The 15,384-nt window shown below is 44.1% G+C and overlaps 1 protein-coding gene across 1 annotated transcript; it reads right to left on the bottom strand.

Moving 5' to 3' along the window:
- Positions 1-8,634: 8,634 nt before the first annotated feature.
- Positions 8,635-9,817, bottom strand: LOC120057453 (mitochondrial import inner membrane translocase subunit Tim22-like). The gene is made up of 3 exons (XM_039006069.1): positions 9,540-9,817; positions 9,017-9,213; positions 8,635-8,772 (listed from the first exon to the last, which is right to left on the bottom strand). The coding sequence occupies exons 1-3, from the start codon at positions 9,796-9,798 to the stop codon at positions 8,635-8,637; spliced, it is 594 nt and encodes a 197-aa protein (XP_038861997.1). The 5' UTR covers positions 9,799-9,817.
- Positions 9,818-15,384: the final 5,567 nt, after the last annotated feature.

Genomic DNA, 15,384 nt, shown 5'->3' with positions numbered 1-15,384 from the left:
ACAATTTCAAAGATTTTACAGTTACAGTTACAGGTCATAAGGAAATAAGTCAATTGAAATACATTTATTAGGCTCTAATCTATGGATTTCATGACTGGTAAAACAGATATGCATCTGTTGGTCACAGATACCTTAAAAAAAAGTAGGGGCTTGGATCAGAAAACCAGTCAGTATCTAGTGTGACCACCATTTGCCTCATGCATTGAGTTGATCGTACTGTTGATTGTGGCCTGTGGAATGTTGTCTCACTTCTCTTCAAAGGCTGTGCGAAGTTGCTGGATATTGACGGGAACTGGAACACGCTGTTCGTACATGTTGAGCCAGAGCATCCCAAACATGCTCAATGGGTGACATGTCAGGTTAGCATGCAGACCATGGAAGAATTTTGACATTTTCAGCTTCCAGGAATTGTGTACAGATCCTTGCAACTTGGGGCTGTGCATTATCATGTTGAAACATGAGGTGATAGTGGCAGATGAATGGCACGACAATGGGCCTCAGGATCTTGTCACGGTATCTCTGTGGATTCAAATTGCCATCGATAAAATGTAATTGTGTTCATTGTCCATAACTTATGCCTGCCTATACCATAACCCCACCGCCACCATGGGGCACTCTGTTCACAACGTTGATGTAAGCAAACCACTCGCCCACACAACGCCATACACGTGGTCTGCGGGTGTGATGCCGGTTGGACGTACTGCCAAATTCTCTAAAAACGACGTTGGAAGTGGCTTATGGTAGAGAAATAAACATGAAATACTCTGGCAACAGGTCTAGTGGACTTTCCTGCAGTCAGCATGCCAATTGCACGCTCCCTCAAAACTTGAGACATCTGTGGTATTGTGTTGTGTGACAAAACTTCACATTTTAGAGTGGCCTTTTATTGTCCCGAGCACAAGGCGCACATTTTTAATGATCATTCTGTTTAATCAACTTCTTGATATGCCACACCTGTCAAGTGGATGGATTATCTTGACAATGGAGAAACTCTGACTAACAGGGATGTAAACACATGTGAGTCTGGAACATTTCTGGGATTTTTTATTTCAGCTCATGAAACATGACCAACGCTTTACATGTTGCGTTTATATTTTTGTTCAGTATATTTTCTTCAACGAACACACTATTTAAAAACCACTACCCCATCATTGATGCAGATACTGCACCAAACTCGTGCGCTCTACATGCAGGCGCAGTTCTATTGCCGTGTTTATGTGCTAGTCGGAACTAGGAAACGCTAACGATTCCGATTTGCTAATTTATACACGTGACGCGTTCTACGAATCAGCAAGTCAGACATTTCCGAGTTTCCTAGTTTCGACTAGCATTTGAACGCTGCATATATCCACACACGAGCGTCATCGTCACATTTCCTCATCATCAGCAGCAGCGAGCGCGCTAGCGGCAGAGTTAAAAAGAGCAGGTGAGGTGAGGGAAAACATTTATATTATTTTGCGTTTTTTGTCGAAAATAACATGTTTTGAACCAACATGATAATGTTTACCGTTTTTACCATTTCATCATACACGTTTCACATATATTTTGTGAGGCTGTGAGAGAGTCGTTATGACGACCAGTTGGCTAGCAATACTGTAGTTCACAGCGGCTGACGTGTTGGTGTTGATCAACGACAAGGGGTTTGTCTCGTGACAGCCACAGTACCCTCAGCTCGAGGTTCTTTTTTATTTACCTGTGTTTAAAAAATGTATGGTCATCTCGAGTCGACATCTTCAGTGCCACATATTTTACAGTTCGAGAATGCTGCAGTTATACCTCTGTGATGGTAAAGCTGAGTCAACCCGAAGACATCTGTCATGTCATTTTTGGAGACAGGGTGGAAGTATTCACCCTGGACCTGTTCCCATTGTGGATAAGATAGCTCTGGTGCCTTTGCTAATTTGTGTGTCTCTGTTTGAAGGTCAACAGGGTGTTGTTTCTGTCTGCTGCCTCCACCTGTAAATTTGGTGACAGAGAAAAGCAACCTCCTGCCTACTAAAATAGGTTAGCTCTTCCAAGCTGACATATTCCCATTGCGTAGCCTATATTGTCTAAGTGCTTATAAACTGCTTAAGCTATTAGTAGATCATCAATACAAGAATTAGCCTATGTCATACGTAACGATGTAATTATATATTTCTGTTGCCATTTTAACACGTATAGGTCACACATAATGTGTGACATTTTACAAATATGTAATTACTGTGCTCAACTATGTTGATATGTCCTTAGTGGATACATTGGCTGTATTTGAAACCCTCCACATGCTACTGTTGTGTACGGCTACAGTATTTTTCACACGATCAGCCTGCCATTTGTTTCTTATTATAGCTATACGTGTAGCTTAGGCTTTGTTAAGGCTTTGTTGTATTTAGTCTAGTCATCTGTGAAAGTTTGCTGTTTATTTCTTTTATAGATCCCTTAGTGATTCCTTATGGTCAATGTTGTTATGACTGAGCTACTGTGTGCTGTACTGGCTGTGCCATAGTCAGCTGCAGCCCTATTACATTTATCTGCCTATAAACTACACAGTCAAAGCCTTCAGGCTTAGTCAAACGACAGTCTCAAAACGATGCTTAGGCTTAAACTTGTAAACTGCTGCTATTTTGGTCTTGGTTTACTGCGTGTTATAATGAGAAAAGTAGCCTACCTAGGGGAAAGCTAGTCTAGACCCCCCTAAATTCAGACTGTTCCCTTTAAGATAGATCTTTTTTTACATTAAATGTTTTCAAGAGGCAAACAAGCACTGCGTCATTCATGTCATGTGTCATTCACACAGCCGATTAGTTATACTATCAAGGCACAAGGCGAGACCCAAGTGCAGACACAGGAGGCAGATGGTCGGAGTCTTACAATGTTTATTTATCCAAAGGGGTAGGCAAGAGAATGGTCGTGGACAGGCAAAAAGGTCAAAACCAGATCAGAGTCCAGGAGGTACAGAGTGGCAGACAGGCTCGGGGTCAGGCAGGCAGGTACAAAGTCCAGAAACAGGCAAGGGTCAAAACCGGGAGGACTAGAAAAAGGTGAATGCAAAAAGCAGGAGAATGGGAAAACCGCTGGTTGACTTGGAAACATACAAGACAAACTGTCACAGAGAGACAGGAAACACAGGGATAAATACACTGGGGAAAATAAGCGACACCTGGAGGGGGTGGAGACGAGGACAGGTGAAACTGATCAGAGTGTGACAGTAGCCCCCCCCGGGACGCCACTTGGTGTCCTACCTGGGCGCATACCTTGTAGACCGGGGTGTCGGCGGTGGAAGTCGGTGATGAGGGCTGGATCAAGGATGTCTCTAGCGGGAACCCAGCACCTCTCCTCCGGGCCGTAACCCTCCCAGTCAACCAGGTACTGGAAACCCCTGACCCGTGGTCGAACACCCAGGAGACGTTTTACCGTGTAGGCCGGATGGCCATTAATGACATGGGGGGGGGCTAGGGACAGAAGACAAAGAACAGTGAGACACGGGCTTAATCTTAGACACATGGAAGGTAGGGTGAATACGGAGGGTAAGGGGTAACTCAGGACTCTGGAGATGGGAAAAGGACCAATGAAACGAGGGGACAGTTTGCGGGACTCTACCCGAAGGGGCAGGTCCCGTGTCGACAGCCATGCCCTCTGCCCTATACGGTAGCGGGGATCTGGGGTCCGGCGACGGTCTGCTTGCCGATGATACCTGGAGTTGGTCTTGAGAATAGCGGCGGACAAAAATCTGGGCCGAGGGTACGCTGACCTCCTGCTCTTGTTCAGGGAAGAGTGGAGGCTGATTCCCCTTTCGAGTGCTCCATGGGGTGAGTGCCGTGGCAGAACTGGGAAGAGTGTTTCGGGCATACTCCACCCAGACCAGTTGACGACTCCAGGTAGCGGGGTTGGTTGAGACTAGAGGTCGACCGATTATGATTTTTCAACGCCGATACCGATTATTGGAGGACCAAATAAAGCCGATGCCGATTAATCGGCCGATTCTTTTTAATTTATTTGTAATAATGACAATTAGAACAATACTGAATGAACACTTATTTTAACTTAATATATTACATCAATAAAATCAATTTAGCCTCAAATAAATAATGAAACATGTTCAATTTGGTTTAAATAATGCAAAAACAAAGTGTTGGAGAAGAAAGTAAAAGTGCAATATGTGCCATGTAAGAAAGCTAACGTTTAAGTTCCTTGCTCAGAACATGAGAACATATGAAAGCTGGTGGTTCCTTTTAACATGAGTCTTCAATATTCCCAGGTAAGAAGTTTTAGGTTGTAGTTATTATAGGAATTATAGGACTATTTCTCTCTATACGATTTGTATTTCATATACCTTTGACTATTGGATGTTCTTATAGGCACTTTAGTATTGCCAGTGTAACAGTATAGCTTCCATCCCTCTCCTCGCCACTACCTGGGCTCGAACCAGCAACACATCGACAACAGCCACACTCGAAGCAACGTTACCCATGCAGAGCAAGGGGAACAACTACTCCAAGTCTCAGAGCGAGTGACGTTTGAAACGCTATTAGCGCGCACCCCGCTAACTAGCTAGCCATTTCACATCGGTTACACCAGCCTAATCTCAGGAGTTGATAGGCTTGAATTCATAAACAGCAGAGCTGCTGGCAAAACGCACGAAAGTGCTGTTTGAATGAATGCTTACGAGCATGCTGGTGCCCACCATCGCTCAGTCAGACTGCTGTATCAAATCATAGACTTAATTATAACATAATAACACACAGAAATACGAGCCTTAGGTCATTAATATGGTCGAATCCGGAAACTATCATCTCAAACAAAACATTTATTCTTTCAGTGAAATACGGAACCGTTCCGTATTTTATCTAACGGGTGGCATCCATCAGTCTAAATATTCCTGTTACATTGCACAACCTTCAATGTTATGTCATAATTACGTAAAATTCTGGCAAATTAGTTCGCAATGAGCCAGGCGGCCCAAACTGTTGCATATACCCTGACTCTGCGTGCAATGAACGCAAGAGAAGTGACATAATTTCCAAATATGCAGGTTTAAAAATATATACTTCTGTGTATTGATTTTAAGAAAGGCATTGATGTTTATGGTTAAGTACACATTGGAGCAACGACAGTCCTTTTTCGCGAATGCACACTGCATTGATTATATGCAACGCAGGACACGCTAGATAAACTAGTAATAACATCAACAATGTGTAGTTATAACTAGTGATTATGATTGATTGATAGATTTTTATAAGATAAGTTTAATGCTAGCTAGCAACTTACCTTGGCTTCTTACTGCATTCGCGTAACAGGCGGGCTCCTCGTGAGGCAGGTGGTTAGAGCGTTGGACTAGTTAACCGTAAGGTTGCAAGATTGAATCTCTGAGCTGACAAGGTAAAAATCTGTCGTTCTGCCCCTGAACAAGGCAGTTAACCCACCGTTCCTAGGCCGTCATTGAAAATAAGAATGTGTTCTTAACTGACTTGCCTAGTTAAATAAATACATAAATAATTTTTGCAAAATCTGCGTCCAAAATTACAGATTGTTATGAAAACTTGAAATCGGCCCTAATTAATCGGCCATTCAGATGAATCGGTCGACCTCTAGTTGAGACCAGGCACCTTAAGGTGGTCTCCAGGTCTTGGTTGGCTCGCTCTGACTGACCGTTAGTTTTGGGGATGGAATCCAGATGACAGGCTGGCCGACAACCCAATAAGGGTGCATAATGCCTTCCAGAACTGAGACGAGAACTGAGGACCCCGATCGGAGACCATGTCTACCGGGAGTCCATGGATCCGGAAGACATGCTGCACCATAAACTGGGCCGTCTCCTTGGCAGAAGTTAGTTTGGGGAAAGAGATGAAATAGGCGACCTTGGAGAACCGGCTGACTACCGTCAGAATGACAGTGTTGCCAACAGACGGAGAGAGCCCAGTGACAAAGTCCAGAGATACAGTCAGAAGTTTACATACACATTAGGTTGGAGTCATTAAAACTCATTTTCCAACCACTCCACAAATGTCTTGTTAACAAACTATAGTTTTGGCAAGTCGGTTAGGACATCTAGTTTGTGCATGACAAGTCATTTTTCCAACAATTGTTTACCGACAGATTATTTCACTTAATCACAATTCCAGTGGGTCAGAAGTTTACATACACTAAGTTGACTGTACCTTTAAACAGCTTGGAAAATTCCAGAAAATTATGTCATGGCTTTAGAAGCTTCGGATAGGCTAATTGACATAATTTGAGTCAATTGGAGGTGTACCTGTGGATGTATTTCAAGGCCTACCTTCAAACTCATTGCCTCTTTGCTTGACATCATGGGAAAATCAAAAGAAATCAGCCAAGACCTCAGAGCCGTCATACCGCTCAGGAAGGAGACGCGTTCTGTCTCCTAGAGATGAACCTACTTTGATGCGAAAAGTGCAAATCAATCCCAGAACAACAGCAAAGGACCTTGTGAAGATGCTGGAGGAAAGAGGTACAAAAGTATCTATATTCCCAGTAAAACGATATCAACATAACCTGAAAGGCCACTCAGCAAGGAAGAAGCCACTGCTCCAAAACTGCCACAAAAAAAGCCAGACTACAGTTTGCAACTGCACACGGGGACAAAGATCGTACTTTTTGGAGAAATGTCCTGTGGTCTGATGAAACAAAAATAGAACTGTTTGGCCATAATGACCATCGTTATGTTTGGAGGAAAAAGGGGGGGCTTGCATGCCGAGGAACACCATCCCAACCGTGAAGCATGGGGGTGGCAGCATCATGTTGTGGGGGTGCTTTGCTGCAGGAGGGACTGGTGTTCTTAACAAAATAGATGGCATCATGAGGAAGGACAATTATGTGGATATATTGAAGCAACATCTCAAGACATCAGTCAGGAAGTTAAAGCTTGGTCGCAAATGGGTCTTCCAAATGGACAATGACACCAAGCATACTGCCAAAGTTGTGGCAAAATGGCTTAAGGACAACAAAGGCAAGGTATTGGAGTGGCCATCACAAAGCCTTGACCTCAATCCCATAGACAATTTGTGGGCAGAACTGAAAAAAAGCGTGTGCGAGCAAGGAGTCAGGTGTGTAGGACTCAGTTACACCAGCTCTGTCAGGAGGAATAGGCCAAAATTCACCCAACTTATTGTGGGAAGCTTGTGGAAGGCTACCCAAAACGTTTGACCCAAGTTAAGCAATTTAAAGGCAATGCTACCAAATACTAATTGAGTGTATGTAAACTTCTGACCCACTGGGAATGTGACAAAAGAAATAAAAGCTAAAATAAATAAATCATTCTCTCTACTATTATTCTGACATTTCACATTCTTAAAATAAAGTGGTGATCCTAACTGACCTAAGACAGGGAATTTTTACTATGATTAAATGTCAGGAATTGTGAAAAACTGAGTTTAAATGCATTTTGCTAAGGTGTATGTAAACTTCCGACTTCAACTGTATATGAGACCAGGGACGATGAGGAACCGGTTGTGGCTGCAGGAGGCCAGAAGCTTGCCGTGGAGTCTTGTTTTGAGCACACACATTGCATGCGGTGACGAAGGCAGAGACGTCAGGGACCATTTTGGGCCACCAGAAACGTTGTCGAAGAAAGGCTAGTGTTCGACGGGACCCTGGATGACAGGTCAGCCTGGATGATTGAGCCCGTTCCAGGACCCGGGACCGGATTGGATTAGGGACAAACAGCCGGTTAGCCGGTCCCCCTTCAGGTCCAGGCTGAGAACGTTGAGCCTCAATACCCCAATCCACAGTGGCAGCATGGCATGAGGTAGGGAGAATAGTTTCAGAGGTCGAGGGTGTGGCAGAGGAACTGTATAGGCGGGAGATGGCATCAGGCTTAACATTCTTTGACCCTGGGCGATAGGAGATGGTGAAGTTAAATCTGGTGAACAGGAGGGCCCACTGGGCCTGCCTGGAGTTGAGGCACTTGGCTGTACAGAGATATTTCAGGGTTTTATGGTCAGTCCAGACCAGGAATGACTGTTCTGCTCCTTCCAGCCAGTGCCTCCACACTTCCAAAGTCATCTACACCTCCAGTAGTTCTCGGTTGCCAACATCGTAGTTCCTTTCAGCAGGATTGAAACGATGGGACAAGAAGGCACAGGGATGAAGCTTCTGGTCCTAGGCAGATCGCTGGGTCAGGATGGCCCCTCTCCAACGTCCGAAGCATCCACTTTCACCACAAATTGATGCGAGGGGTCCGGATGGATGAGGATGGGTGCTGTTGTGAACCAATGCTTCAGGTCCACAAAAGGCTTAGTCGACAGCTGGAGACCATTTGAACGGTACCTTGAGAGAGGTGAGTGCCGAGAGGGGGGCCGCCAGGGTGCTGTAGTCCCGACTGAAACGGCGGTAGAAGTTTGCAAAACCAAGAAACCGTTGCAACTGCAGCCTGGACGTTGGTTGATGTCAATCCACCACTGCTTTCACCTTTCCAGGATCCATCTGAACATTGCCCTCAGCAATGACATATCCCAGAAAGGTGATAGAGCGGTGGAACTCACACTTCTCGGCTTTCACGAACAGTTGGTTCTCCAGGAGGCGCTGAAGGACCTGTCTGACATGAAGAACATGTTCTTGTGCAGATTGGGGGGGAAAAACTGGATGTTGTCAAGGTACACGAACACAAACCGATTTAGCATGTCTGGAAGCACATCATTTACCAAAGCCTGGAAAACAGTACTCATAATATCCACTGGCTGTGTTGAAGGCTGTCTTCAACTCATCCCCCTCGCATATCCGAACCAGGTGGTAGGCATTTCGAAGTTCCAACTTGGAAAATATGGTGGCCCCCTGGAGAGGTTCAAACACTGAGGAGAGGTAGGGGGTAACGATTCTTGACAGTAATGTCATTAAGTCCCCGGTAGTCAATGAACGGACGCAGGGTCTTGTCCTTCTTCGCATGCTTTTGCGGCACAGTTGATAGTGCGCTGGACTTCGGGCTAGAAGGTTGAGGGTTCGAGACCTGCTCCCTGCCAGTTTCATTACAATATTATTTTCTGTTTTCATGCAGAAAAAGAAACGTCAGACAACCTACCGATTCAATGATGCACTCTGTGCAGGAGAACATTGCTCCAATGACTGCAAAGTTTTTGGCGTAGGACATTCCCCTCTGGCCCATGTCTTTAAGGACTTCTCTGGCAGTAGGTGTTCTCATGGGGTCTTTGGGGTCAAATCCCACATTGGTATCTATGCCAGCCGTGAACACACCAAACGCTCCCCCAAGAACAAATCCTGTGGGGAAAACACAGTGTCACAAGATTGTGTTAGATTGTGTTAGCTACAGCAAATATGGGCATAGTACTGTTATAGTGAAAATGAACAACATCACAGAGAGACGTCAAGGGCGATTGAGTGGTTCATATCATCAGTAAGATACCAACACAATAAAGATAAATAATTTGGAACAACTGTGTGCATGGAGAGAAACTGCTGTAGCTAGCTGCAATCAACGGTCACCATGGGATCGTTATGTCAGGCAGCTACACACCCCCGAAAAAGAAATGCACCAAGCAAGTTGCAATTGTAATATCGTCGACAGTAGTGAAAGACTAGCTAACCTCCAACACATGCCAACACCGCCTTGAAGGCACAGCTCTCCATTCCTCGTTCGATCATCTTCTGGTCGTCGGTTTTCATGGGATTGGGAAGACCTCCCATAACGGTCGGATTCAGATCTTTAATCGGCCTCTTCTCCCCGATGAGGTGCTCCAGGAGCATGCTGTACTGAAATGTTGAGCCTTCGTAGCGCGGATCAGCCGAGGTTGAGGATTGTGTGTCCGACACAGGGGCATTTCCACTATTCACGGTCGTCGCCATGATGTTCGTGAACGGCTGGTCAATTCAAGAAAGACGTTATTTAAAAACGGTAGATTCGCCAAATGTATGGCAGTTTGAGGTTAACTATATTACTTCATTGTGAAAAAACTATTACGTTCAGGAATAACATAGAAATTCTGTTTTATTATTTTAGAAAATGTTTGTCAATTTATAGGAATTAACCTTTTCTACTTGCTTTAGCATGCAAGTGATGTGCACCGGAGTCTTCCTACCTGTATCAGCAGATTCGACAAAAACAATTGCTGGAGATGTAATTGACCTTGAGCATAACCTCTCCCAATCAATCCACATTTATATTCACTGTTTTAATATATGCTATATTTTATATGTCCAGATTCCAGTCCTAAACATGAAATCCCTGCATCAGTCATATCTTAGCTCAATATTGGCACAGCACTTTTCGCTATATATACATTGACACTTGAATTTAGTTTTTTAACCTTTATTTAACTAGGCAAGTCAGTTAAGAACAAATTCTTATTTACAATGACAGCCTAAGAACAGTAGATTAACTGCCTTGTTCAGGACAACATTTTTACCTTGTCAGTTCAGGGATTTGATTTAACAACCTTTCGGTTACTGGGCCAACACTCTAACCACTAGGCTACTTGCCTCCCCAATTTTTATTTAAACTCTGCAGGAAATAGATGAGGAGAGTGTCAATTTAATAAAATGTTTATCATACACTGAACAAAAATATGAAAACGCAACAATTTCAAAGATTTTACAGTTACAGTTACAGGTCATAAGGAAATAAGTCAATTGAAATACATTTATTAGGCTCTAATCTATGGATTTCATGACTGGTAAAACAGATATGCATCTGTTGGTCACAGATACCTTAAAAAAAAGTAGGGGCTTGGATCAGAAAACCAGTCAGTATCTAGTGTGACCACCATTTGCCTCATGCATTGAGTTGATCGTACTGTTGATTGTGGCCTGTGGAATGTTGTCTCACTTCTCTTCAAAGGCTGTGCGAAGTTGCTGGATATTGACGGGAACTGGAACACGCTGTTCGTACATGTTGAGCCAGAGCATCCCAAACATGCTCAATGGGTGACATGTCAGGTTAGCATGCAGACCATGGAAGAATTTTGACATTTTCAGCTTCCAGGAATTGTGTACAGATCCTTGCAACTTGGGGCTGTGCATTATCATGTTGAAACATGAGGTGATAGTGGCAGATGAATGGCACGACAATGGGCCTCAGGATCTTGTCACGGTATCTCTGTGGATTCAAATTGCCATCGATAAAATGTAATTGTGTTCATTGTCCATAACTTATGCCTGCCTATACCATAACCCCACCGCCACCATGGGGCACTCTGTTCACAACGTTGATGTAAGCAAACCACTCGCCCACACAACGCCATACACGTGGTCTGCGGGTGTGATGCCGGTTGGACGTACTGCCAAATTCTCTAAAAACGACGTTGGAAGTGGCTTATGGTAGAGAAATAAACATGAAATACTCTGGCAACAGGTCTAGTGGACTTTCCTGCAGTCAGCATGCCAATTGCACGCTCCCTCAAAACTTGAGACATCTGTGGTATTGTGTTGTGTGACAAAACTTCACATTTTAGAGTGGCCTTTTATTGTCCCGAGCACAAGGCGCACATTTTTAATGATCATTCTGTTTAATCAACTTCTTGATATGCCACACCTGTCAAGTGGATGGATTATCTTGACAATGGAGAAACTCTGACTAACAGGGATGTAAACACATGTGAGTCTGGAACATTTCTGGGATTTTTTATTTCAGCTCATGAAACATGACCAACGCTTTACATGTTGCGTTTATATTTTTGTTCAGTATATTTTCTTCAACGAACACACTATTTAAAAACCACTACCCCATCATTGATGCAGATACTGCACCAAACTCGTGCGCTCTACATGCAGGCGCAGTTCTATTGCCGTGTTTATGTGCTAGTCGGAACTAGGAAACGCTAACGATTCCGATTTGCTAATTTATACACGTGACGCGTTCTACGAATCAGCAAGTCAGACATTTCCGAGTTTCCTAGTTTCGACTAGCATTTGAACGCTGCATATATCCACACACGAGCGTCATCGTCACATTTCCTCATCATCAGCAGCAGCGAGCGCGCTAGCGGCAGAGTTAAAAAGAGCAGGTGAGGTGAGGGAAAACATTTATATTATTTTGCGTTTTTTGTCGAAAATAACATGTTTTGAACCAACATGATAATGTTTACCGTTTTTACCATTTCATCATACACGTTTCACATATATTTTGTGAGGCTGTGAGAGAGTCGTTATGACGACCAGTTGGCTAGCAATACTGTAGTTCACAGCGGCTGACGTGTTGGTGTTGATCAACGACAAGGGGTTTGTCTCGTGACAGCCACAGTACCCTCAGCTCGAGGTTCTTTTTTATTTACCTGTGTTTAAAAAATGTATGGTCATCTCGAGTCGACATCTTCAGTGCCACATATTTTACAGTTCGAGAATGCTGCAGTTATACCTCTGTGATGGTAAAGCTGAGTCAACCCGAAGACATCTGTCATGTCATTTTTGGAGACAGGGTGGAAGTATTCACCCTGGACCTGTTCCCATTGTGGATAAGATAGCTCTGGTGCCTTTGCTAATTTGTGTGTCTCTGTTTGAAGGTCAACAGGGTGTTGTTTCTGTCTGCTGCCTCCACCTGTAAATTTGGTGACAGAGAAAAGCAACCTCCTGCCTACTAAAATAGGTTAGCTCTTCCAAGCTGACATATTCCCATTGCGTAGCCTATATTGTCTAAGTGCTTATAAACTGCTTAAGCTATTAGTAGATCATCAATACAAGAATTAGCCTATGTCATACGTAACGATGTAATTATATATTTCTGTTGCCATTTTAACACGTATAGGTCACACATAATGTGTGACATTTTACAAATATGTAATTACTGTGCTCAACTATGTTGATATGTCCTTAGTGGATACATTGGCTGTATTTGAAACCCTCCACATGCTACTGTTGTGTACGGCTACAGTATTTTTCACACGATCAGCCTGCCATTTGTTTCTTATTATAGCTATACGTGTAGCTTAGGCTTTGTTAAGGCTTTGTTGTATTTAGTCTAGTCATCTGTGAAAGTTTGCTGTTTATTTCTTTTATAGATCCCTTAGTGATTCCTTATGGTCAATGTTGTTATGACTGAGCTACTGTGTGCTGTACTGGCTGTGCCATAGTCAGCTGCAGCCCTATTACATTTATCTGCCTATAAACTACACAGTCAAAGCCTTCAGGCTTAGTCAAACGACAGTCTCAAAACGATGCTTAGGCTTAAACTTGTAAACTGCTGCTATTTTGGTCTTGGTTTACTGCGTGTTATAATGAGAAAAGTAGCCTACCTAGGGGAAAGCTAGTCTAGACCCCCCTAAATTCAGACTGTTCCCTTTAAGATAGATCTTTTTTTACATTAAATGTTTTCAAGAGGCAAACAAGCACTGCGTCATTCATGTCATGTGTCATTCACACAGCCGATTAGTTATACTATCAAGGCACAAGGCGAGACCCAAGTGCAGACACAGGAGGCAGATGGTCGGAGTCTTACAATGTTTATTTATCCAAAGGGGTAGGCAAGAGAATGGTCGTGGACAGGCAAAAAGGTCAAAACCAGATCAGAGTCCAGGAGGTACAGAGTGGCAGACAGGCTCGGGGTCAGGCAGGCAGGTACAAAGTCCAGAAACAGGCAAGGGTCAAAACCGGGAGGACTAGAAAAAGGTGAATGCAAAAAGCAGGAGAATGGGAAAACCGCTGGTTGACTTGGAAACATACAAGACAAACTGTCACAGAGAGACAGGAAACACAGGGATAAATACACTGGGGAAAATAAGCGACACCTGGAGGGGGTGGAGACGAGGACAGGTGAAACTGATCAGAGTGTGACAGTAGCCCCCCCCCGGGACGCCACTTGGTGTCCTACCTGGGCGCATACCTTGTAGACCGGGGTGTCGGCGGTGGAAGTCGGTGATGAGGGCTGGATCAAGGATGTCTCTAGCGGGAACCCAGCACCTCTCCTCCGGGCCGTAACCCTCCCAGTCAACCAGGTACTGGAAACCCCTGACCCGTGGTCGAACACCCAGGAGACGTTTTACCGTGTAGGCCGGATGGCCATTAATGACATGGGGGGGGGCTAGGGACAGAAGACAAAGAACAGTGAGACACGGGCTTAATCTTAGACACATGGAAGGTAGGGTGAATACGGAGGGTAAGGGGTAACTCAGGACTCTGGAGATGGGAAAAGGACCAATGAAACGAGGGGACAGTTTGCGGGACTCTACCCGAAGGGGCAGGTCCCGTGTCGACAGCCATGCCCTCTGCCCTATACGGTAGCGGGGATCTGGGGTCCGGCGACGGTCTGCTTGCCGATGATACCTGGAGTTGGTCTTGAGAATAGCGGCGGACAAAAATCTGGGCCGAGGGTACGCTGACCTCCTGCTCTTGTTCAGGGAAGAGTGGAGGCTGATTCCCCTTTCGAGTGCTCCATGGGGTGAGTGCCGTGGCAGAACTGGGAAGAGTGTTTCGGGCATACTCCACCCAGACCAGTTGACGACTCCAGGTAGCGGGGTTGGTTGAGACTAGAGGTCGACCGATTATGATTTTTCAACACCGATACCGATTATTGGAGGACCAAATAAAGCCGATGCCGATTAATCGGCCGATTCTTTTTAATTTATTTGTAATAATGACAATTAGAACAATACTGAATGAACACTTATTTTAACTTAATATATTACATCAATAAAATCAATTTAGCCTCAAATAAATAATGAAACATGTTCAATTTGGTTTAAATAATGCAAAAACAAAGTGTTGGAGAAGAAAGTAAAAGTGCAATATGTGCCATGTAAGAAAGCTAACGTTTAAGTTCCTTGCTCAGAACATGAGAACATATGAAAGCTGGTGGTTCCTTTTAACATGAGTCTTCAATATTCCCAGGTAAGAAGTTTTAGGTTGTAGTTATTATAGGAATTATAGGACTATTTCTCTCTATACGATTTGTATTTCATATACCTTTGACTATTGGATGTTCTTATAGGCACTTTAGTATTGCCAGTGTAACAGTATAGCTTCCATCCCTCTCCTCGCCACTACCTGGGCTCGAACCAGCAACACATCGACAACAGCCACACTCGAAGCAACGTTACCCATGCAGAGCAAGGGGAACAACTACTCCAAGTCTCAGAGCGAGTGACGTTTGAAACGCTATTAGCGCGCACCCCGCTAACTAGCTAGCCATTTCACATCGGTTACACCAGCCTAATCTCAGGAGTTGATAGGCTTGAATTCATAAACAGCAGAGCTGCTGGCAAAACGCACGAAAGTGCTGTTTGAATGAATGCTTACGAGCATGCTGGTGCCCACCATCGCTCAGTCAGACTGCTGTATCAAATCATAGACTTAATTATAACATAATAACACACAGAAATACGAGCCTTAGGTCATTAATATGGTCGAATCCGGAAACTATCATCTCAAACAAAACATTTATTCTTTCAGTGAAATACGGAACCGTTCCGTATTTTATCTAACGGGTGGCATCCATCAGTCTAA

This window comes from Salvelinus namaycush, chromosome 12 (genome assembly GCF_016432855.1).
Source record: "Salvelinus namaycush isolate Seneca chromosome 12, SaNama_1.0, whole genome shotgun sequence".
NCBI classification, from domain to species: Eukaryota; Metazoa; Chordata; class Actinopteri; order Salmoniformes; family Salmonidae; genus Salvelinus; species Salvelinus namaycush.
This window is presented reverse-complemented; position numbering and strand designations above follow the sequence as displayed.

Bases quoted from the DNA above. Each gene is read 5' to 3' on its own strand.
- LOC120057453 (XM_039006069.1), bottom strand. From the start codon at position 9,798: ATGGCGACGACCGTGAATAGTGGAAATGCCCCTGTGTCGGACACACAA. The intron at 9,214-9,539 runs GTTAGCTAGTCT...TTTTCCCCACAG, and splicing joins GGTGTTGGCATGTGTTGGAG to GATTTGTTCTTGGGGGAGCG. The intron at 8,773-9,016 runs GTAGGTTGTCTG...GAACCTCTCCAG, and splicing joins CAGAGTGCATCATTGAATCG to GGGGCCACCATATTTTCCAA.